The 22,569-nt window shown below is 39.0% G+C and overlaps 1 protein-coding gene across 2 annotated transcripts in view; it reads right to left on the reverse strand.

The window, feature by feature from the left end:
• MAP2K5 (mitogen-activated protein kinase kinase 5) overlaps nt 1–22,569 on the reverse strand; it is a 144,597-nt gene that overhangs the window by 117,674 nt on the left and 4,354 nt on the right. For both annotated transcript variants that reach the window (XM_064517849.1, XM_026121700.2), the window contains exons 2-7: nt 19,223–19,271; nt 13,410–13,477; nt 7,573–7,642; nt 3,757–3,797; nt 2,963–3,030; nt 289–337 (exon numbers count right to left, since the gene is read on the reverse strand). In XM_064517849.1, coding sequence (XP_064373919.1) covers nt 289–337; nt 2,963–3,030; nt 3,757–3,797; nt 7,573–7,642; nt 13,410–13,477; nt 19,223–19,271 — 345 coding nt within the window. The remainder of the gene's footprint in view (nt 1–288; nt 338–2,962; nt 3,031–3,756; nt 3,798–7,572; nt 7,643–13,409; nt 13,478–19,222; nt 19,272–22,569) is intronic.

The raw sequence follows: 22,569 nt of genomic DNA on the forward strand, positions 1-22,569 counted from the left end.
TCCCTGAAATTGTGGCAGCAGTGCAACATGTGTGAGGTACTTCAATCTATTTGGAGCTAAATCTGATTAGCACATTTTGAGAAATGGGAAGCAAATTGCTATGCCAATCAAAGTAAATCAGGACACATAACTCATTCATATCATGAAGGTTTTCATGGTTCTGTATTAAAAGAACGCATTACAACTAAATGAGCAGTAAGCATCTCTCCACCTCTCCGTGGTATGCCAGTCACTGCAGTATTAGGCAGTAACAAGACATGTACCCAAGACTCAATTCAGTGCACCTACCTGGCCATTTGCTAGTATTTTCTTCAGCTCTGCAGAAGACTTTTTTAAGCTAAGGAGGGGGGGGAAAAAAAAAAGTTATTTTTAATGACTACACCACTTTGCTCTGTAAAATGAAGCGAAACCATACCAAAAGAACAAACCATCAGATTAAGTTCATGGTTACATATTCTGAATAGATTTAACTTTAGCAATACAGGCTCCTCAAACTGCACACAGCAGAAATTGAGGAGCAATGAAAATTTAAGAGTATCATGATTATTTTCACCTTCACAAACTAGTGTTTTAGATATCTGATTATACTTCTCTACAATCTACCATTTGACAGTAAAAAAAACAAAAACAAAAAACCACCACACACACAAAGAGAGGTTCTCACACACGACATGTTTCAAAAGCAACAGAAAAAATAAGGTTCTCATCTACTTTCAGGTACTTTATCTCGTTTGAAGACCCACTAAGGCATTACCCCTCACTAATTTTTATATAAATCTTCTGCAGAACACACTCTCTGATGATGCCTCACTACCTCAGCTGACCGTAGAAGTGGGCATGGGGAGTAGGTGAGTTCACTCCTGATTTGGGTGTCTCAGTGATACGCCTAAATTTAGGGAGATGAGTCCAGATCATCATGCGTATCCATTCCAGCTCAAATCGCTATTGTGGTCCCTGTTCTTTTTCAGCAAAAACTATTCTTGTGTCAGCCTTCTTATCTAAGACCCATATTTTTTCTAGTATGAAAACTTTAACAAAGTGCAACTATCAGCTTGGTACATCTGGTAGGTAAAATTATTAGTGGCTGCAAATTACTCCCCCCCCATCCCCAAAATACTGATAACCGCTCCACGCCCTCTCCTGACAAACTCCATTCTTCATACACTCAACACAGCAAACTGCCTAGACAGCAGTATCTCTGGAAAACTTATCCCAAAGAAACATTCTGCTCTTATTACTGAAGTTTAAAAAAAAAAAAAAAGTACAAAATAATATATTCTTGAAAGGCATGCGCACGTGTCTTGATCACAGATCATTATTAACAAGAACAGCAAAAACACAGATTTCATATTTGGTGGCTTTGTTCTTTAATAGGCCTCTTGTTCCCACGACTACTTTAAAGAAAAATTAAGTTTTCCAAGGAAACATAAGTTGATCTTGTCATCTTTCATGACTAACAATTTGTGAACATGAAACAAAGAGAGACTTTCAATTACTTCAAAAACAAAACTCATAGTGCAGAAGGTTTTGGAAAAGGAATGGCAATTAACCACCAAATAAGGTGACAAGAAGCTTCTAGAAGCTTCATTTTCAACGCACTTCAAGAACAAGCTCAAAGTACAGGAAGCACTGAAAGCCAAAGCACAACGGGGACAGACGGAAGCTTTATTTAGTTTAGCGGTATGATGGATGGGGAGGCGGTCAGCAGTGCAGAAACGTTCGTATTTGCTTGAAGTAGTCTTGGACAGGACCTTCGCTCTTGTAACACGCGGCAGCTCCTCCCCAAGGGATGGGGCGCAAACTTGGCCTCCGTGGATCTGCACAGGGCATCGGCTTCTTTTATCCCTACTGTTAGCAAAGCCACTAAGTGGATCGCCAAAACCGCTTTTAGCGATCCGTGAAGCCGGCTCCTCACTGCCGCAGGACTCAGGTCCGGCCGCATAATCATACATGATCAGTATGATTACGTCTTTCATCATGTTCATCCCCGTCCATTTTTTTCAAATGTTCTTGGAGAGAAAAGGGAGCAGCATACCAACACATGGTTAAGCAGAATATTACACTGCGTACACCTATTAGAATCAGAGTAATTTAGGTTGGAAGGGACCTCTGGAGGTTTCTATTCTCATGTTTCAGCTTTTGACTGTTGCCTTTTGTCCTTTCAACTATACACCCATAAGAAAAGTCTGGCTTCATCTTCTTGTTTATTTTTAAAAGGAAATATGAAGGCTTAAAACAAAAAAGTCATCATTCAGTATAGCACCTTCCTGTAACATAGTCTATATAATGCAAGCAGTTCATGTTCCAGTATTAAAAAACAGATCTCTGAAAAAAAAAAAAAAAAAAGACAGTTTTCTCCTATATTCCAAGATCTTAATATAGGTTTTGGAACCACAGCTGGGATTCAAAAAGAAAAATAAGGGAGACAGACTTCAAAACTTTGCTGAAACTATATAAAACAGGGCACTTAAGATGTTCGGATTTTTCAAAAATCTAATTCCATATTAATGAACTTCCTGAATTGGGCATCAAATTTTAAAATCAAAAAATCCTGGTATGAGATTAGCAATGAAGACCTGAACCTGCTAAGTAACTTAAAGACCTTGTGATAGAGAGTGATTATTAGATCAATTAAAATAAATGCAGTTCTGGCTCAGTATTGTATATATACAGTATATATACAGTATTTCAATGCTTTATTAAGGGTGAAGCCATCTGAAACATCCTGCAAAGACATTTCTTCTGGCAGAAAATATGTCTACTGAACAACCAGCAATATGAGTCTAACAAGATCCATGAATCAAGGTAATTTTGCCTTCCCCACTTCAGTGTGCCCAGTAGTCATATTGACAAAGTTATTCAACATCAAGCTTATCATTGATAACTACTGCACACAAGCTCCCATTCCGTTACAATACAACAAAACAAAACAAAAACATATGCTCCCGTTCTTGACTCTTACCTATTGCTTGGAAGGGAATCCGAGACTGCTGAACTGCTATTATTAGCAGACCCTGCTCGCGTATTTACCTGCAGGCAGGGAAAGAATCTTTATCAGTCGTTTGTGTTCAGAGGACACTATTCTAATTAACCTGTAATTTGCCATGAATTTCTCATTTCACTATGAAGGTTAATTAGCTTGTTGCTAGGCATGCCGATGGTTGAGGTCTTGCCTGTATGTAGGTTAGCAGGCTATATAATTCATGGACTGCAATACGCTATCCTTATATTTTAAATGTTTAGTTAAATAATACAGGAAAAAAAACAGAGATGGTATGTCTACCATTTATTCTCATTCTAAAAACTAAATGGTCATTTAATATATTAGTAGTCTTCTGCATTTCAAAATGGGTATGTTTACAGAAGCAATTCAGTAAGTATATGCGAATGAATCAAATAAAATTTCATTGCAGTGGGTTCCATACTTACACAGGTTACTTATAATCAAATGAATATAGGGTTTTTTTAAAAAAAACCCTTCTTGTGCTAGTAGCAGATATTAGTTGATCAACTGAATATTAAAATTTAGGAAGCTTATTAACAGAGGCTGGAGAAAAAAGGCAATACTGTTTTTAATATAACAGTATATACAGATATTGCAGCCAACACCCAGCAGATGAATATCTCTCCCACCCTCATAAAAAAAATCTGCTTGTCAGAGCTCAAGAAAGTGCAGTTTTATTTGACATTTCAATAAGTGGAACACAGCATTACAAATCCATCTAACTTTACTGAAACAATTATTGAAATTCGTACCTTCAGGCCATGTATGTTCCGTTTCCCAGGAGGCTTGCAGGCTGAAACAGTAATTGACTAAATTGTAGAACACATCAGGGCCATTTACAAATTTGCTCAAAATGAATCTTTTAAAAAGAAATGAGGGTGACACCAAAATTAGCAGAGAGAAATGATTGAAAAGTGCCTCACAAGACCCAGAGTGGGAATTATGAACCAGGATTTTTAACTTGCAGGAGTGAGCATTTATAAATGCTAAGAGCTTTCTGACACCATGTAATATAAATTCTAATTTCTGCTTAAAACACACCAAAATCAAGAGAACTGTTAGCTAAAATTATCAGATTCTTTTTGTAATTCAAATTAAAAAAAAATCAATATTTTATGTCATTATATTTTTACATGCTGTATTTTTCTGACATTAAGCAGAATTATTTGCAAGATGTATTTTAGAAGAATCAGCTGCCACACATTTTAAATTAGTCATGTTGCCAAACAGAGACAGTTTGTTTTAAATGTGGAAAAAATGTGTCAGGGAGCAATAGCAGTGAATCTCAAGAAAGCAAATATTGGATAAATGCAATACAAAATGCCACATTTTGGCCACAGATGTACAAATGTGGCACCTTATTACGGTGTCTAGGTTTACAGAGGGACATGCTGCTCGAGGAGAAAGTATTTTCTTAGAGTCTCTTGAACTATATATTGCCTTGTTTTTCCATTCGGTGGATGTGCTTTTGTCAAATGTTAAAGCCACAAAGGCTTCTAGCTACATGTTACAGACAGTTCCCATTTTAAAACTACAGTGCCCTACAAATTGTATGTTAAAGGGCCTGTCACTTTTGATTGATTGTCTGAGGAGGGATGAATTTGATTTTTCTCTTTCTCTGATGCACATGCATTTCACTTCAATTTTTGACAGCAGGAAACAGAACTATTTATTAGTCAGAAGGACACAGATGATAGTTATTAAACACATCAGTTAGGGCTGGGCTAGGCCATGTGACTTTAAATGACATTAGAAATTACCATGTGCATCTTAAAGAAGACAAATACTATGATACTGTGGACATGAAAAAAAAAGAAGGGGGGAAAGAGAGAGAGAGAGAGAAAGAACATTAAACTATTCTAAAATATATATAAGCATACTATAATTTTTCCTCAAGAGAATTTTGAACAAGACACAAAAACATATGTCAGGTATCATTTACCCTACTGCCTATAATGGCTTTGGTAACAAAATCATACGGGTTTTATTATGAATTGTACTGTTCTTACTTGCTCTATTTAATAAATGCTATATTTGCCTTGCATTCCACATGAAGGTATATATAATATAGATGGGATATATGTATATGTGGGTGCATTTATATACAGAGGTTTAATTTCAGTGTGAAAAAGAACTCCGACTATCTAGGTAACAAGAACACAATTTTTTTAAATATACAAAAGATACTAAATAACACTTTTGCCCCTCAAAGACCTTAAAATTATGAAATGAGTACAGCAAAGCCAAGGTACCAAAGAGTGGCACGTGGACATTTACTACTGGCAGGCTTGATGGAACACCTGAGGTTTCAGAAGCTGTTTGACTGGAGAGAGCAACTGGAAGGCTTCCTCTGAAGTTGAGAGAGGCAGAAAGGGAAAAGGAGTCAAAGGAAGAGCAGGATTGTGAAGACATTTCTTGAAAAGGGAGACCCTTAAATAACAGGCAAAAAACCCTGCATATTACTGATGAAGCTTTAAATTGCAGTGTGTAGAGAGGCACAGCCAAAGAGATATGAAAGAAAAGTGCTTGTGCTGACAAAATCTGGGTTGTTCAGTAGAGAGGCAAGATAGAACTTTTTTGCCAGAAGACAGAAAAATTGCAGGAAAGCACATTTTACTCAGTATTGCAGAAAAGCAGCAGCAGAACTTAGAGGCAGTCTGGGTATGAAAGGAGTGCAAGATTGCTTTAAAGCTGTAAACTAGAAACAGGAAGAATAGGTGTTTTAAGAAGGCGATTTGGAAAGATGAAGCAGCAACTCAGCTCTGAAGCAATTTAGAATAAGTAAGCGACAAGTCATCTACGAGGAAATACCCAGCAGACACGTGTGTAGTTGGGCTGACTGTGAAAAAGCCAAGATAATAAACAGGGATTGTATCCTCATCAGAATGGAGACAAATTCCAAATCTATACAGTCAAAGAAGATTATTCTTGGATATAAAGCAAACAGAAAAAGAGGCAGGAGCATTCTGTCTTAGAGTAGGAACAGGAATCCACACGGCTGGTTCTTCAGGAATAACCCAGTTACCCCAAAAGGAGAATCTAAGAACAGGTTAAGCCTGACCTGTAACCTAAAAATGTCCCTTTAAACACCTGGTCATGCCAGCTACTGAGCAATCTCCTGCCACAACTTCCTTGAACTGTTTGCTTAAGAGGAAAGAGATGCAGTTGCTTTGCATTTCCAAGAAGGGCTCCCCACCTACTAGGATCATCCACCAAATCATCATTTCTCCAAGCTGCGTGAAAGTCTACCGTTTTCTTTCTTGCAAGTGGTGGTCGGTGTTTTTAGATAGAGTGTATGTCAGTAATTAAAATGCCTTCTATGGGAAGAGACAGGTTCAGGAGAAAGTCTGAGACTCATCTCAGCTTAGGAAGGGGCAAGGGGGCAGAACACAGTCTTCCCCTTGTATAGCTGTCCTTGCACTCAGCACTTACCTGAACTGCAAGGAAACGAGTCTGCTGACTACCTGGCATCCTACAGCTAGGATGTCCATGAGACCCCTCTCGATCACATCCTGCTAGGCTGAGTTATAAAAAACCTTTGCACTCCCCTTGACTTCAAGTCTCTTTTCGAAGGAGCTTACTAAACTATCAGGAAACCCAGCTTCCTTCTGAGACCTTATTAGCATGTGTTTGAGAAGACTGTTGGTTAATTGCCCAATTCAAACTTCAGAGAGTTGTAAGTAATAGAAGTCTAGAATGTTTAATTGGGAAACTCATAGTATGATTATTTGTATAATATCAGTTAAGTGAGAAGAGTTTAATTTTTAATTATTTCAATTAATTTATTGCTGGGAGATTTACTTAGAGAATTTAAACCTTATCTATTTCATCAATTAAGAACCACAGATTCAAAGACCGGCTACTGAGAACACCTGAATGAATCAGAGGAATTATGTAATGTATTAGTCTTTTATTAACCATTATTCGAGTTCAGAGAGAGAGGTGCATTCCCAAAAATCTATGTAGCTGCCTATGGATTTTTGTTCAGGATGTAGATGACCTATTTTTTAATTGCTTCTCAACCCACATACTTGATTACATCTTTCCCTGTTCAGGCGAGCTATTAAAGTAACTTGTGATCATTTCAGTAACACTGCTAAGTCCCTAAATCTCAAATAAATTGTGTCATCCATAGAGCTTCTGTGACAGACATGTTCCCATTTTCAAAATGAACAATGACAGTCACAGTCCCCAAGTCTGTCAGACCAATTAACAATACTACAAGATCAAAGATCTTTACCAAAAACAATCTTTTAAAGTATCTAAAACTTAAGTTATCCATCTGCTTTGGTTTGAATACATGCAAAAACATCACCAATGAGTTTTTTTAATGTACAGAAATATGTACTATGCAAACTGAATCTTGTTAGTCTAATTTACTTCAGTAAATTAGCTATTTTATATGCAATAACTGTAGTTTTCACTACACTCCCCAGAATAATGAATTCTTCTATCCAAATTAAGAGGTAAACATCATGTTATGTGCATTTAAACCTTCTGAAAACATAACTGTTGATGAAACAGTTTACTGATATAATCATTGTTGATTAGAATTTGTTAAGCATTACCTCTTGGATATATCTGTAGAGGCTCTATTAACTGTCCATTTACTTGCTGTTCCATCACAGTGGTGTAATACTGCAAAGAGATTAAAGAAAGAGATTACTCAGTAACGTATGAATAGCAGTAAGAGCACTTGCAGAGTGTTAAATTTGCATTTTTTTTAATTGCCATTATACATATCAGAATTTTAGAGTGCTTTCCTACCATTTGCAATGCTCACGCAATATAGCGGCACGCGAGGAACATAACCAAAGGGCTATGATAACCACTACTGTACTGAATCAAGCACAGGGATCTTTGTTGACCCAACCATGCAGGTTTCAGGCTCACCTGAAACCTGGGAATGTTTCAGAAGACTGAGTAAATGGAACATTTACAGCAAACACAGCAGTTACCACACCTGGAGAAGTCAGGGAAGAAAAATCAGTCAAACATGGAAACAAAGGAACATTGTAAATATAGTTTAAAAAAAAAAAAAAAAAAAAAAAAAAAAAAAAAAAAAAAAAAGGCAATCAAGAAAACTCCAAGGGAGAAAATAAACTGGAAACTATCCAAGAATTTGCAATGCTGAAGCACAATCAGGGCAGTTAGGGCCACATAAGCAGAGAAGTTGTTCAGTCCTTTAGTGTATAAATTTAATGCATAGAAGGGTATGCAAAACTGTTACTAGAAAGCCACTGCAGACACACCTAGACCATGGACCACAGCGCATGGACTCTCCAGGGACTGCTAGCAGGGATCTACAGGGAAAGTTTATTGATAAAGAAAGGCTGAGAATGTACAAAAAGAGTCTGGGTTTTTTTTTTTTCTTTTTCTTTCTAAACAGAGAAACAGTCTGTGAGTATCTGAGAATGTCAACACCAAAGATGACAGAAAATACTGGATGTGGCATGAGGAAGACTGAGATGTGGCATGATGATAAAGACAAACAGTGGGATTAAATGGAGAATTAAATTTGGATTAAACAACTCAGAATCTTTCTTAGCCTCTCAGAACCGGCTCTCACTCTTTGAGAAGCAGTGAACAGTCACCAGATCGGACATTTAACAGCAAGACCAGTAGATGTACTAGATGTACTAGAACAATTCCAGAGTGGAAGACAGACCTTACTAAAAGTTCACGGTCTAACCCGTACACCTCTGATTATGATGTGTATTAAATATTGAAAGCACATCACAAAGCATGCAATCACCAAACATCTTTGAAGCAAAAATGCTGGCTGTGGGCCAGATCTTCACAGCATAAATCAGTGTAGCTCCACTGACTTTCATGCTAATTTTCACCAGCTGAGTGTGGTCTAAGACTTCAGAATGTCACTGTTATGAGTTTTTTGTGATGCTATTACTCAAATTGGCAAGATTAAATGTCAACAGAAAAAAAAAAATCTCTGTGGAATCAAACACGTGTATTTCACTCACACCAATGATTTCCCATAAAGCATGCATTTTTATTCATGTCAATAAAAAAAATTAAGAAAACAGTTCATTAACTTCTTAATGCTATAAAACACTTTCCTCTTACAATAGGATCGAACACACGAACTACAGTAAGCAGATATTAGCTGATGTTACTAAGATTGCACTAAATCAGATCGCACCTTCTCTTCATAAAACCACACGGGACTCGGGAGCTCCAGATCTTGCACTTGCACTCCAGGCCCAGGTACCTTTCCAACCGACTGAAACTTGACTACATTTGTAACGTGGCTCTGCACGGCGCCAATATCAATTTATGTGCAGAGCCTCATTCACAATTTCTTTCACAATACAAAGATCCTAACCTGCTCCAATAGTCCATCAGCTTGGCACAAACAGAAGCTTTTCAGTGTTCTTGTTTCTCTTATTCATATCAAGAAACAGGAAGAAGTTTCCTTTTGTGAAAAAATAGTTCAGAAGAAACCTGCTGAGGGCACGCAGATCTGTCTAGCTCAACCTCCTATGTGTACACTTAGTACCATGCCTGCTGCTAAAAGCATTTCCCTCATTAAAATCTCACCACAAGATTTTTGAGCAGAGTATCTGGTTCACATTAGCATGTAAACGTGTAAATACACAACTTGAACCCATGACGCATGCTTTCACTGTGCTTACACAAAGTTAATCATGGCAAAAGTCCACTGTTTCGAAACGACCAAGAGGTTTTTCAGGAACGGGATGGACTACCACATAGACTTATTTTGTAGTGTGGGGTCACGAATAACAAGCCAAATCCCCATGTCCCCCCACCCCTTCACAAAAACGTGTCGCTGGCACCTATTACCTATGGAGCTGTGAAAGAATCTCCTGCTCCACAGCAGGGCCAAAATTGTTTTAAAAATAAAAAATTATTTTTATAAAGGGGCATTCTGTGACCTCGAGACATATACATACAGTATAAACATATTACATACTCTTCAGAATACTAAACTAAAATTAACATACGAGAGACTGTTTCTTACAAAAAAAAAAAGAGAGAAAGAGAGAGAAAAAGAGAAAGAAATGTGGCCCTCTCCATTACTCAAACAGTGATGACAAGTAAATGAAATATCAATCATGTAAGCTGTCAACCTTTTGGGACAGCAATAACTGTTAACAAGTAGTCTGGAAAAATTGTCTGAAAATGACTTGTCCTCCACATATGAGCATTTGAGGTTTCCATGGAAAATTAAGATGCCAGTGGCTATTTGGAACATTGTTCAGGTATTCTTTTTAATGGAAAATTTGCCAGTTATTGATCCAGAGCATGTACCCCTTGCTTTCAGAAAGCTGCAAGCAACTTTCCAATCAGTGGCTGTCAAAAAAATTACTGCCTTTTTATTCTGATACAAGACAACAGCTGAAGTGCAGCTCTGCTGCAACTCAATGTCTCTCTTTAATTAACTGCAATGCACAATAGAAAAATAGTTTTATTTATCACCCCACAACATTTGCATAGGAATTACATGAAGTATTTCTGCAAATATAAATTCTCCAAAATAATTCCAGACCTGCCTGAATCACTCTTACTGTCAACTTTTGAAACGAAAGAACCTGAAATTAAAAGGTCACGTAAGATGCAAAGCATCTTGTCCTATCACAATACCTTACTTTCATGGAACAGACCTGTATTCTCAAGGAATTATTTTTCCATTTTTATACTGAAATCCTTCACTTCCATTTTGGAGCATACTAACAGAACTGCACCACATCAATATTCCCAGAAACATTCAGCCACTGTTTCATCCTCCAAACATTTATTGCAGGCCTACAGCGTAATCACCTTGAGCGGCAGAGTCCAGAGTCTCACCCAAAAACTCTGCTTTCAGAGCACAGGCTTTGCTTGAGTCAAATGCTACAGCCCATTTTCCCAGCACAGAACTTACAGGTTAGGCTACAAGTTTCCATTTACAGTCTCATATACAACCTCATGTAAAATGCCATACTGAAAAAAGTTAATTATGCCAAGCAGAACAAAGAGGTATCAAAAGCCCCAAGTAGCTCAGGTATTTGATGCTGAACCATCTGGCTATGTCCTCCCAGCGTATAAATACCTGCCAGAGCACAAGGCATATGAAGAAAATCGTTCAGGAGCTGGGACGGACAGCAATGTGAGTCTGACCAGATACATGCGCCCCTACATCAGGAACCATGCACAGCAATGAGGTATAATAACCTCGCACTCATGTCTAACGAGTTCTAACAAAGGACTTTGAGAAGAGAAAAAAAAAAAAAAAAAGTAATTTTTTCCCGTGGTATACTCTTCAAGATAACAATAGATTCATTCTTTTCCTTGTAGAAGATTCATTTTCTCATAAACATACCCTAAAATGACAGCTATAGGAAGTTAGAAAGTTAACACATCAATGCAATACTTAAGTAGCCACCTAGTTTAAACTTAAGGGAAGATGTTCAGAAAAGAAATACAGCTGAAGTGGAAAGAAGTCATTTACAGACTTGTAAATGTGGGGAATGTAGGGACAATGTAGGCAAAGTTGGTGGCTGCTCAGTCACAACTCTAATGTACTGAAACTTTAACAGTAAGCTTGGAAGCACAGCAAAAAGATGACCTTACAAAGGCATGATTAACTGTAAAACTTCACCAGGAAAATTCAAGTGTTCCAGCTTAATGGCAATAATGGCAGACACTGTTTAAGGAACAGCAAGGAATACATATGTCAGAGGCGTTCCAGTGGGGAAGCACCACTGGTGATCCATTGCATGAAACAAAACAAAACTCCCAAAATGCATACAGAACCCCCTTGACTGGAACAAGATTTTTTCCCCCTTCTTTTACACAACTGTCTTACGCTCTTTGATATCAAACTTGGTATACAATGGTTTCACCTCCTCTGGAAAAATAATTCCACATGATAGAGGCTTATTTAATAAATCCCTTGAAAGAGCTCTGTTGCACAGAGATCAATCACCAACATCTGGAATCTGCACTTCTTTCACCCTAGGATTAAGTCATTGACAATGACTAAAAACTCTCTGAACCAGTGTCTACTAACAGACTTCCATGTGACTCATGGTCTACCCGAGCCTTCGCAAGGCAAGTTCTGGAGTGTGGAAATATCTACGCAGAAAAGCCATAATATCTGCAGAAAAATCTCTGCAGATATCAAACGATCAGAATTTCAGAGGAAGCCTTCTCTGGGGCCAGCTGGAAAACATAAGCCCACTTTGTTAAAAACTTTGACTGTCTGATGTATTTACGTTTCAAGTTCACAACACAACAACTTTGTTTTGCCAAACCCTAGAGAACACGCGCCCAAGAACAAGCCATAACACAGGGACTCGGGCAAGATTTAGGTGATCCAAGCACATTCCTGCTCTGCAACAGGGAACTGAACCTCAATCCCTTACTTGGCAGCTAGTTGCTTTATAAACAAGTTTATAGACAGGGCTGCAGGAACAAAATAGCGAGTACAAAACATGGTTGCTTTTGATTGTCATTAAAATAAGCCTCAAGAGTGAAAGGGTAACTTTAACATCTTTATGATGATGAGGGCCAAACTAAACCAAGTTCTTTAGTCCTACCAAAAACATGTGACCAGCACTATACAGGAGTTGTTTCTGGTATGTTCAAAGTTAAGACCATTAACATAATATAAAAGCAATCTCTTGTCAAGAAGCACACTTTATAAGGAACTAGCATCTCATCTGACTTAGAGGAAAAATACTCATGAAACTATTCGCTACTTTCTTGCTTATTAATTTCATTTGAAAGGAAATATTAAATGGAATTTTTCACTTACATCTGCAAGATGAAGGATACATTTTTAAGCTATACTCAAATTATTTTGTTTCATTAAGTATCCCCATACTTTATATCTGTAGACAGATTTTATATTTATAGGTATCTATATAGAGAGATTTTATGTATCTAAAGATATACACATACACACATATATCTCATATTAAAAAACAGAATATACGACTTTAAATCTTCTATGAATATTGAGCCTGCAGCTAAAATGTAACTCTTCCGTTAGGAGGGGTGAAACAGTCTCCAGATGAAAGTAGATTTTGAAAAATTTTTAGAGCCCAGGGGTTCATTTTTAATGAGCCGTTACTTTAAGTACTGCATAAAAAATACAAGAAATTGATAGTCCATTTAGCCTGCACTATACCTAATGCAAAAGTCATTAAGATGCATTATTCTTAATGTTTATGATATGATCAGTAAGTGTACAAGCCTTTTTTAAAAAGTCAAGCATGTCCATATGTTTCATGTGATGCAGTTTTTAAACACCTACATGCAATACAGGAATATTATACTGTGAACACTATAGTTTACATTAACACTTTGATACAAGCAAAAAACCCCAAGAATAGGAACTGGTAAACACAGAAAATACCAGCATTTGTTATACTATACTCACATAGGACAGCATGGCCTTCATTTCTTCATCACTTCTAACAGTAATCCGATCACCATCTTCATCTTCATCTAACAAAGAAATACATTATACTCATCAAAAAAGGAAAAAGAAAAGATTTACCATTTTAGTGCATCGGGTTGGCCCGTTTTACCTGAACATTTACAAACAAATGAAAACAAGGAGAATGTACAAGCCAGCTACACAAGTAATCAGGTACTCTGTAAGAGTAATTTATAATGACTCCAAATATTAATTAACAGAGACTACAATTACATCTAGAAAAGGGGGGCAGGAACAAAGCACTCAAAACTTTGCTCTCAACAACTGTTTTATTAGCAGAGTCTTTCCAGAAGCCTGGAGTCTTGCACACACTGTAATACTCCCCACAGACATCTGTCAAGTTACTCTTTTGCCATAGTAAACTGAAAGTAAAGTTTGGGCAGTTTCTTCATGTGCCTCAGTCCTCCCGGAGAGGGTTAAGTTTTGGCAGTTTCTTTCATCAAAAGTTAATTACTCTAACAAAGAGGATTTAAATTGTTTTCTTTCCACTAAAACCTTCCGTCCTTTCCACTGTTCCTTCCTACCTCAGCTCACCAGCCCCATGTCAAGTTCCTCCTCCCCAGGCCCCGTTACAAAGGCACAGGTATCCCTTGCTTCTTGTGACACAGTAACGTTGACTTAAAAATAGTAGCACAAGTGAATGTAAATCTGCACGTTTATACATACAGACGTGCATTCAGATGAAGAAAGAAGTCAGCACCCAAGCAACGCCTGTGGTTTTGTCTGTAGTGTAACTGTGGGTGCAGAAGATGCTGGGCGCGTGAACGGCATGACGGGGCAATCACCATTTTGCGATGACAGCTCAAGCACGGCCACAAACACCCAGACGCTGCATCCTTTGACACGAGGCAAGATGCTGCTGCGGTAACAGAATCTGACGAGAGAACAAGATTCGGAAAGGCTCCAGCAGAGCAAGGCGTTCAGAAAGAATTATTAATATGAAGATCTAGAGGAGGAATAGACTTTCCACAGACATATGGCAGTATTCAGCAGGTGCGGATTTACCAGGGGGCTAAATCCCCCCCCATTGCACCAGCTGGTGCAACAACAGGCTCCAACGTTACACGCTGCCGCTGCCGAGACACCCTCCGCAGATCCTTCACTTCGCTCAGAGCAGGTCCAGCCCCTTCCTCCTCTCCCAAGCCCTTGTGCAAAGTCCACCTACTTCTATTGAAGGAAGAGCCACACAAGTCACCAGGTGACAGGAATGGACCCCTCCTCTCCAAATCAGTAACAAAATGTTAATTTCTTTTTATTGCTCTGGCTTTGGGGAAGAGGGAAGGGTTAATGATCTGTCTCCAATTTGTCTGCTGCAATTTAGGTATTTTCCTTAGATACTTCTAAAAAAAAAGACCACAGCCCATTGGCACATACCCCAGTTTTACATGTGGGTTTTCCCTTCGGACAGGGAGCTCTTTGAAAATAGGAGAGCAACACAACATCTAACTGAAGTACCAAAGAAGAGCAGACAAATTCACATGCTTTCTTATCGTGAAAACATCCACCGTGGGGAACCTCAAACACACAGGTCCATTTGCGCCAGGGTATTGGAAAGGACAGAGAGGTTCACCTCTTCGCGAAAGCTGACAGGGGCTTAGTGTGTAAGCACACGTCCACCCCAATGAGTTCAGACAGACCAAAACACTCTGCCTGGGCTCCACGTCAACCAGATGCGAGCAAGCTGGTCAGAAAGCCACAGGGCCACAGAAAAAAAAGCGCTCTGCTTGAGCTAACATGCTTCAGGAAACCAAGAAGCAACATGCATACCATTTTTCAGACACCTACTAAATACCAAAGGATGAAGATTTGGAGAGGAGAGAATGCCTTTATCTGGCTCCAGGACTGAAGCAGATTTGCTTCCGACCACCTCAGCGTGTGAGCAGAGGACGGTGAAAAGTCTGCCCACCCTCATCTCAGGAGACATGCTCCAACTGATACACGTGCTTTCTGCAGCCACGGCCCTTGCATCTGCACACGAAATGTGCCATTATTTCCCAGGATGAAAACTAACTCCTGCTTGTAGTTATGAGCAGATCTAAATTAACAAGTCAAAATTACCTGAGGAGTTGGTACATTCTGCCTCTGAAAACCTAGCAGATAATTCCAAGGCTATAATGAAAAGAGCAAAACAATGCAGAAGGGAAGAAAGAACAAGCGGCAAATAAGAAGACAAAAATGTAATGTAAAAAACTTAAAATTACACTTTAAAAATGTACCAGAACAGAGCTATGGGACACTGGAAACAGGAAAACTGGAAGAAGAACTGGCTAGCACAGCCACGTCCTACAGCAGTCTCATCTCCTGGAAGTTTAACTGGTGGATTGCCAGGTTGCTGAAACTACCTGCTAGGGCTACCAGCCTGCAGCAAGTCATGAATGATGAAAAGATTAAGAAGAGTTAGTGAATTGAAACTGAATATTTCCTTGCCCAGAAACATTTTAGAGAGGAGGAGGAGGAGTTGCAGAGCTGCTATCTGGCCAAAACCCAAGTCATTGTAACGCTGTAGAAGCGGAATAAGAAAGACTGAAGGAGCTACTGCCAGAATAGCGAGCACAACAAAAGCCATGCAGCAACAAAAAGGGGATCAGAGCAAAATGCAGAAGAGGAAAAATATACACGCGCGCGAGAGAGATCAAAGATGTTAAACAAGCCTAATTTAAGAGGAAAAACTGAGGTAGGACCACCAAAAAAAGCAGCTGGTAAACTCTGAGCTCACTTGGAAAACACTTCTTGAAAAAAAATTAAAAAAAATGCAGTATTCATTTCAAGTGATAAGAAATGAACTCTAGAGTTCTCAGAACTTTATAATTCCTGATGGTGGAACAAAGAATAAGTGAAATTAAAATATGTTGATGAAAAGGCAGAAAACATTACCTGGTATTAAAAAAGTCAAGTCTAAAATAATGAGGCAATTTTTTTTTTAAGAGGAGAAACAGGGGGAAAAAAGTATATTTCTCATTTCTGTACAGAGATTCTTTGCCATCCTACCATGACATATAAGTGGGCACAGCCCAAAAACTAGCTAAATATGATGTATGGGTTCAGAAAGCTTTCCAGGCTTCTCTACTTGCCTAGAGCACAGCAATACGATTTTCCAGCACATTAGGGAAGCAAAAGTAGAACCAAAAAATCCTACGTACTGGCTGGATTTTGCTAATGTCACTTAAAATGGAGGAAGAAATTCTAGCAAGATACCAAATAGAGTGCAGCAGATGGTAAACAAATATTATGAAGCAATCTTCACAAAATCTGCAGTGTGTCACAAATATACAAAATGGCAGAGTTTGGATAAAAGGATCATAACAGGCCATATGTTGTTAGCGATTTTATTTGTAGCAATGTGTAATACAATGGTGTTATCCACATAAAGGTCCAATAGTGGATGCAGCGCAGCCCCAGGTAGAAGCTGCAACGGATGATACACTGTAGATAACAATAACTAAACAAACAGTAGAGGCGACTACACTAGATGGCAATTATCCACATCTGAAGAAGTAATGAAGCAGGTGAGAATGAAGCTTAAGCTGCTAAAATCCAGGCATTTGATAGGGATAAAGTAACCAGAAAAATCAAGCATCAATATACATAACATATTTTAGATGCCAGTTAAATGGCAGGGGAAATGGTTTTGTGCAGATGTAAATGACAGACTAGAGACATGAACTGAAAGCACAGAAGCAGATGTTAGAAGACACAATGAAATAAGTATTTCCAGGAAAGTTCTACACATGGTACCATTAATATGGGCTACTGCTCTGATTGCAGTGACTGTCACTGGTGCATGAAGTTCAAACAAAGCTAATGTGTGATGGGGGAGGTATGTAAAAATAAATAAATAAATAAATAACAAATTATAAAAGAAATGGCAAGGTCTAGAGCCTGGTCGTGCTCAGGTCACTACAGAAAGTCTTGTTTTCACAAGAGGGCAGGAGAAATGTACAGGCTGCAGGAAAAAAACATTTACAATCCCCATTCTCATGCTTCTAGTATTTTAGCAGGAAAAGCACAAACATACGAAAAGAGAAATGTAAAGCACTAAATAGTACTTCAGGTTTCACAAAACAATATTTCTTTTGATTATTTACACTCAGGATTACCTGTAAAGCTCTAAACAGAGGAAAAATCCTAAGAAGAATGCAAGGCTCTATCCGCTGTCCTATCTGCTCTCTCACCTTCAGCATCGCTACCTTATTCATACAGCACTTCTAATCCCCTGCAGCTCCTTTTTGTTATTTCATGTCTATCAAAGGAAAACAGAGATATGCAGAAAATAATAATAAATAAAACTAAAAGGGAACAGCAGAAGTCTTCTCCACTTGGAAGAAAACTCTAGCACAGCATCTAAGACAGACATTTGACTTCACTTTGCAGCTTACTGCTCTTTAGGTAGGACAATCCCCCCAGGAATCCCTCCAAAAATAAAAATACAGGGTTCAAAGAGTAGAACTGAAATAGAATAAGCAGATACGTCAGCATAAGCCTAAATCTGCACTCATGTCATCACTGAGAACTTTCCTAACTCAGCAAAAGGATGATATAATCACCTTCACAAGGTGTGATCATGGACAACCTCAGCCTATAGCTTGTACAGATCCTGTACATCAGTTATTTTTGCCAGCTTCTCAGCCAGACACACGGGGCCTTTCAGAACGTATTGCTACTGTGGAAGTCTAACCAGGTGGCATTTTCCTGCAACTCTCATACCTTCTCAAGCAGTTGAGGCCAACTATCTACCTACCCTTCCTACTCTCAGATAGGAGACCTATAGAAAGAAGACAGCAGCAAGCTGGTGTCTTTAGCTTGTCCCCAGAAGAAGGAAAAAGGAAAACTAACAACATAGCAGTCTTTCTAGCAAAAAAGAGGTTTGTTCCAGTGGAAGGAAATGTCAACTTCTTTTACCAAGTATTCTGAATCCCTAGGGACAACGCCGGCTCGGCCTTCCCATTTCTACAAACACACATCTTCCAGGCACCCATTTATTCAAAGAAAGCCCCCTCTGGCAACCAGGGAGGCTTTGAGACACCCTCACAGACTTCGGGCTTTGCACTTGCAAGCTCCCAGCCACAGGAGTCCCAAGGCAGCAGAGCCAAGTCACTCCCCCCAGTATGTGCACTCCACATGGCTGCTAAGGGATGGCATTTCTCTGCGCACAGGAGAAAAGACATGATCAACTCACACCTGAGAATAAGTGGGATAAAAAGGATAACCATTATGTGTTCTGCTCTTTCAGTGATCATCATCAGATGCTGAAAAATGAAGAAAGTCCTTATTTCTAGCAGAAATTGAAAGGCACAGCCTCTGTATTGTGGCCAACCCCTTTTGAGTGAAAGGGCCCAAAGATAGCTGTGCTGCTATACTTGGCATAAAACCTCAATGCTGCACCACATTTTTCTAAAAGCTGCTGCTCTTTTTTTTGTTGTTGTTGGTTTTTTTTTTTCCAAACGGACGATTAGAATTTTAAACTTAAACCTACAGGTACTTTATACGTTTCATTTAATTCAAGCAATATAACTGCAGCGAGGAGTAAGAGCATGGTAAGGTCATGCTGGTAATTAAAGCTATATTGTAGAAATATGCTCACTCAAGATGTGATTAAATAATAAAATATTACTTAGTTCAGTATCATCATTAAACTTGCATTAACGCATAAATATTTAACTGTAACATATAATGAACATAAACATTATTTATTTAAAAAAAAATGACAGCTCCATAATGTGACAGAAGAGACAGTTTATACAAGCCATACTTACATTCAAACGCTGTTGTCGTTGCATCAGGCAAAACTTGACCAATGACATCCTAAAACGTAAAGAAGAATTAGCTATATATCAAACCGGAAATGCTTGAGATGATTTAGAGTAAATCATCTTCATTACTCCCCAGCTGCAGACAGAAGACTTTAAGACCTGCTACTCACCACTGCCCCAAAATTACAAACTTTTTAGTGCACAACACAAATCACTATAAATCACTGTGCCCTTCTTCTTCTCCAAGCTACCTTGAGGAATACTTTTTTTTTTTTTTTTTAAATAACTCAATCATAATTGCAAACAAAGTCAGTGCTGTTTGTTCTTGCAGTTGGAAGAATTGATTTTGTCCTTAGGTTATAGAAAAATGCACCTCTAACTCATGGAGGTAAGTCATAAAAACGGAGGTTTATGAATGGCTTTTTACTTGAGAAAGCACGTGCCCTGGCCTCAGTCTTTCTGCTCACATGATCCTAATTCCTGGGCAGAGAGTTGGCCACCTCTGAACAACCGATCCAGTTCTCCCCTCCACTGCAAGATCACCTTATTACCCGATTACACCTCCTGTCCCAACTGCAGCTCAGAAACAACTGAGCAACACCCCTGGGGGGGGGCTTAGAGCCGCCAGCGTGAATTAAACCAGAAGCTGGAGTGAGTTTTTGGTGCTTTCACCCTGCAATGGCCTAGGAAAGTGCGGGGACCCAGCAGCTTCTCCGGGCTGCTGGCCGGGGGCTCGCGAGGCAGCACGGCGTGCCAGGATGCTCCCCGCCGCAGCAGCCAACCGCTGCGAGGTTCTGCATCGTTTTTAATCGGAATTTGACTTCTTTAAAACTTGGCTGACTGATGCAGATTCACTGGCTGCCTTGTGCCCTAAAAACTGAGAGGAGGAAAGGATTGTTTTTAGCCTTCGCATACAACATTTACTCAAAATTCAATGTGAAAGACCGCTCAGATTTAACTCATCCTGGCCTCCCAGTGTATGTGCTGCTGTCAGCCACTGCGAGGCTGCAATATGTCATGTCAGGACATGGCATAAATGCACAGCATGGTTTTTCCTTCCTGCTGCCTGATTTCTCATGTCAGACAATCTTTCCACTGACAGTGTCACAAAGTGATTAGAAATTAATGAACAAAAATATTTATTGAAGTATATACACTGTGAGCATCTCGGGGTGCTAAGCACTCCCCCGTATCAAAGCTTTAGTGATCACTGCCCTGTCATTTTTATTCTCTGGGTTTTTTTGTTCAGTCTCAAAACAGGAAATTAAACATTCTGTGCGATGTTAGAGAGACACAATTAATATAATGAGAAGGCAGCAAAAGCAACAAAAAGATTTCCACAGACCTAACTGGAGCAAGTAATTTTTCTAAAACTTTCTCTTGTCATTTTAGATGTTAACATAAGTTAACAGTACATAAGCTATTAATTATATACAAAAAGACAAAAGATGTGCAATACAGCGTACCTAACGATTCTAATTATATTGATTGTCAATGTGTACAGCCCAAAAAACCCACGAGACATTGCCAATGCAAAATGTAATGTTGACCAAAATTCTTCAATTTAGATAGTTCTGCAGCTCTGTAGATACTCCGCAAAAAACTAGAAGAGCTGTACCCTCCGACTCCAACAAGAAATTAAAGCCTTGCCTAGAAAGATGACTGTGCTGTTGAGTAATTATTTCTAAATCCATGTAGTTAAACATTAAAAATTCCTCAGAAAGCATACTTTGTGTTAGATTTAACCAATAATTTAAGCCACTTGTAAAACATTCATATGTGAGCGTGTGGATGCTTGCATTAAATCGGTCTGAAATATCAGTAAGGCCGGCAGCTCTGGGATGCTCGCAAACGGCAGGCGAGGAGGGTGGGCAGCCACCGGGACACGCTTCCGGAGGCCCCAACGCCTGCCAGAGAGGCTGCGAGACTCCCAAAGCTGCACCGGCACTCAACACCGATGCTCAATTCCTTTCTAATATTTTTTCATTCGGGATTTCTCCCCCCCCCCTTTTTTTTTTAAATTAATAATATCCAAATACATGAATTTAAGAACTACAGACCATAAATCTGCCTTACACTAAATAAATGGTTTAAAAAACAAACGAAACAAACAAAAAACCCACCACCATCCCAATTTGCTCTGGTCAGCTTTCAATGTTGCTATTAAATCAATATATCTGAAGAAACACTAGCCGGGGGACAGAAACCGCACCATTACTCTGTTGTTACCATAATATTTTCATCAGCTAAATAAGACGTCTATGCTCGAGCATCCTGCAGCCCTCTCAGTGACCCCAGCTCAAAGGATTATTCTAAATTTCAACAGATTGTGTGTGATGATTTTCTACTACCACAACAGCAATCACAAGCAATAACATACCATGACTCCTAGACAATTGTTAAGTGAGCTCAGATACATGATAGCTTGTATTTTATCTTACAAAAGTGTAAAATCTCTAAGAATGAGGAGAAAAAAATCAGGGGAAAGCAACTGAGACAGGAACTCCATCAAATCTGCTCTGCAGTAGAACTGTAGAGCTCATATCTCTAAGGCAAAAAAGCAGAAAATGTAAAAGCACTTCTTTTAACAGTGACATAAATATTGAAGCCATGGGCCTCATTCTCATATAGTGATATAAAACAAGTCTTAAGTGATATGATAAAATAAAGTAGGCTGAATTAACAGCAAGTGCTTAAATACTCTAGTGGTGACCACAGCAAACGAATCTAGACAGCCCTATGAAAAAAATAAGCTCACTGTAATTTAATGGTGCAATACATTTAAAATATATCTGTTTCCTGGTCACGTAAGGTTTGAATACCTGCTACACAGTTTAGCTAACTGTAAGGGCTCCTTCAAGACACAGGATTAGCGTACCTGGAAATTCAGAAAAGCATCCTACAGCGTGCAAGATGCCGCGTGGAGCCTTCGACCCCGGTCTCCAGTCCTACTGCTACCAACAAGCTAGTCTATGGCTGTGGACAGGATACACTGTGACTCCATACCACAGTTTCTCCTCTGAAGAAGGAAGATAGAAATAATCTCACTTGCCAGTCTGAAATGCTGCAAGGCTCAGCTCATTTGTATTCGCAAGGCCCTTCACACTTCTAGGATGCTAAATTGACAAGAATCATGTTAAAGAAAACCTTGCTGTTCTCAAAGATAATGCTACAGGGCTTTCTCAATACGAAGCAGAACATGGGACTTAGGCGAAGGAGGAAGAGCCTTGCTACACAGCTAACTCAAGTCCCCAGTTCCCACCAAGGCTGAGGATCTGGGAGTATACGCTTGGTTTCAGGAACTGGCTACCAAGTGTGCTTCTGCACAACTCAAGGCAAGACGGTACTTC

Source organism: Dromaius novaehollandiae, chromosome 10, assembly GCF_036370855.1.
Source record: "Dromaius novaehollandiae isolate bDroNov1 chromosome 10, bDroNov1.hap1, whole genome shotgun sequence".
Taxonomy (NCBI): Eukaryota; Metazoa; Chordata; class Aves; order Casuariiformes; family Dromaiidae; genus Dromaius; species Dromaius novaehollandiae.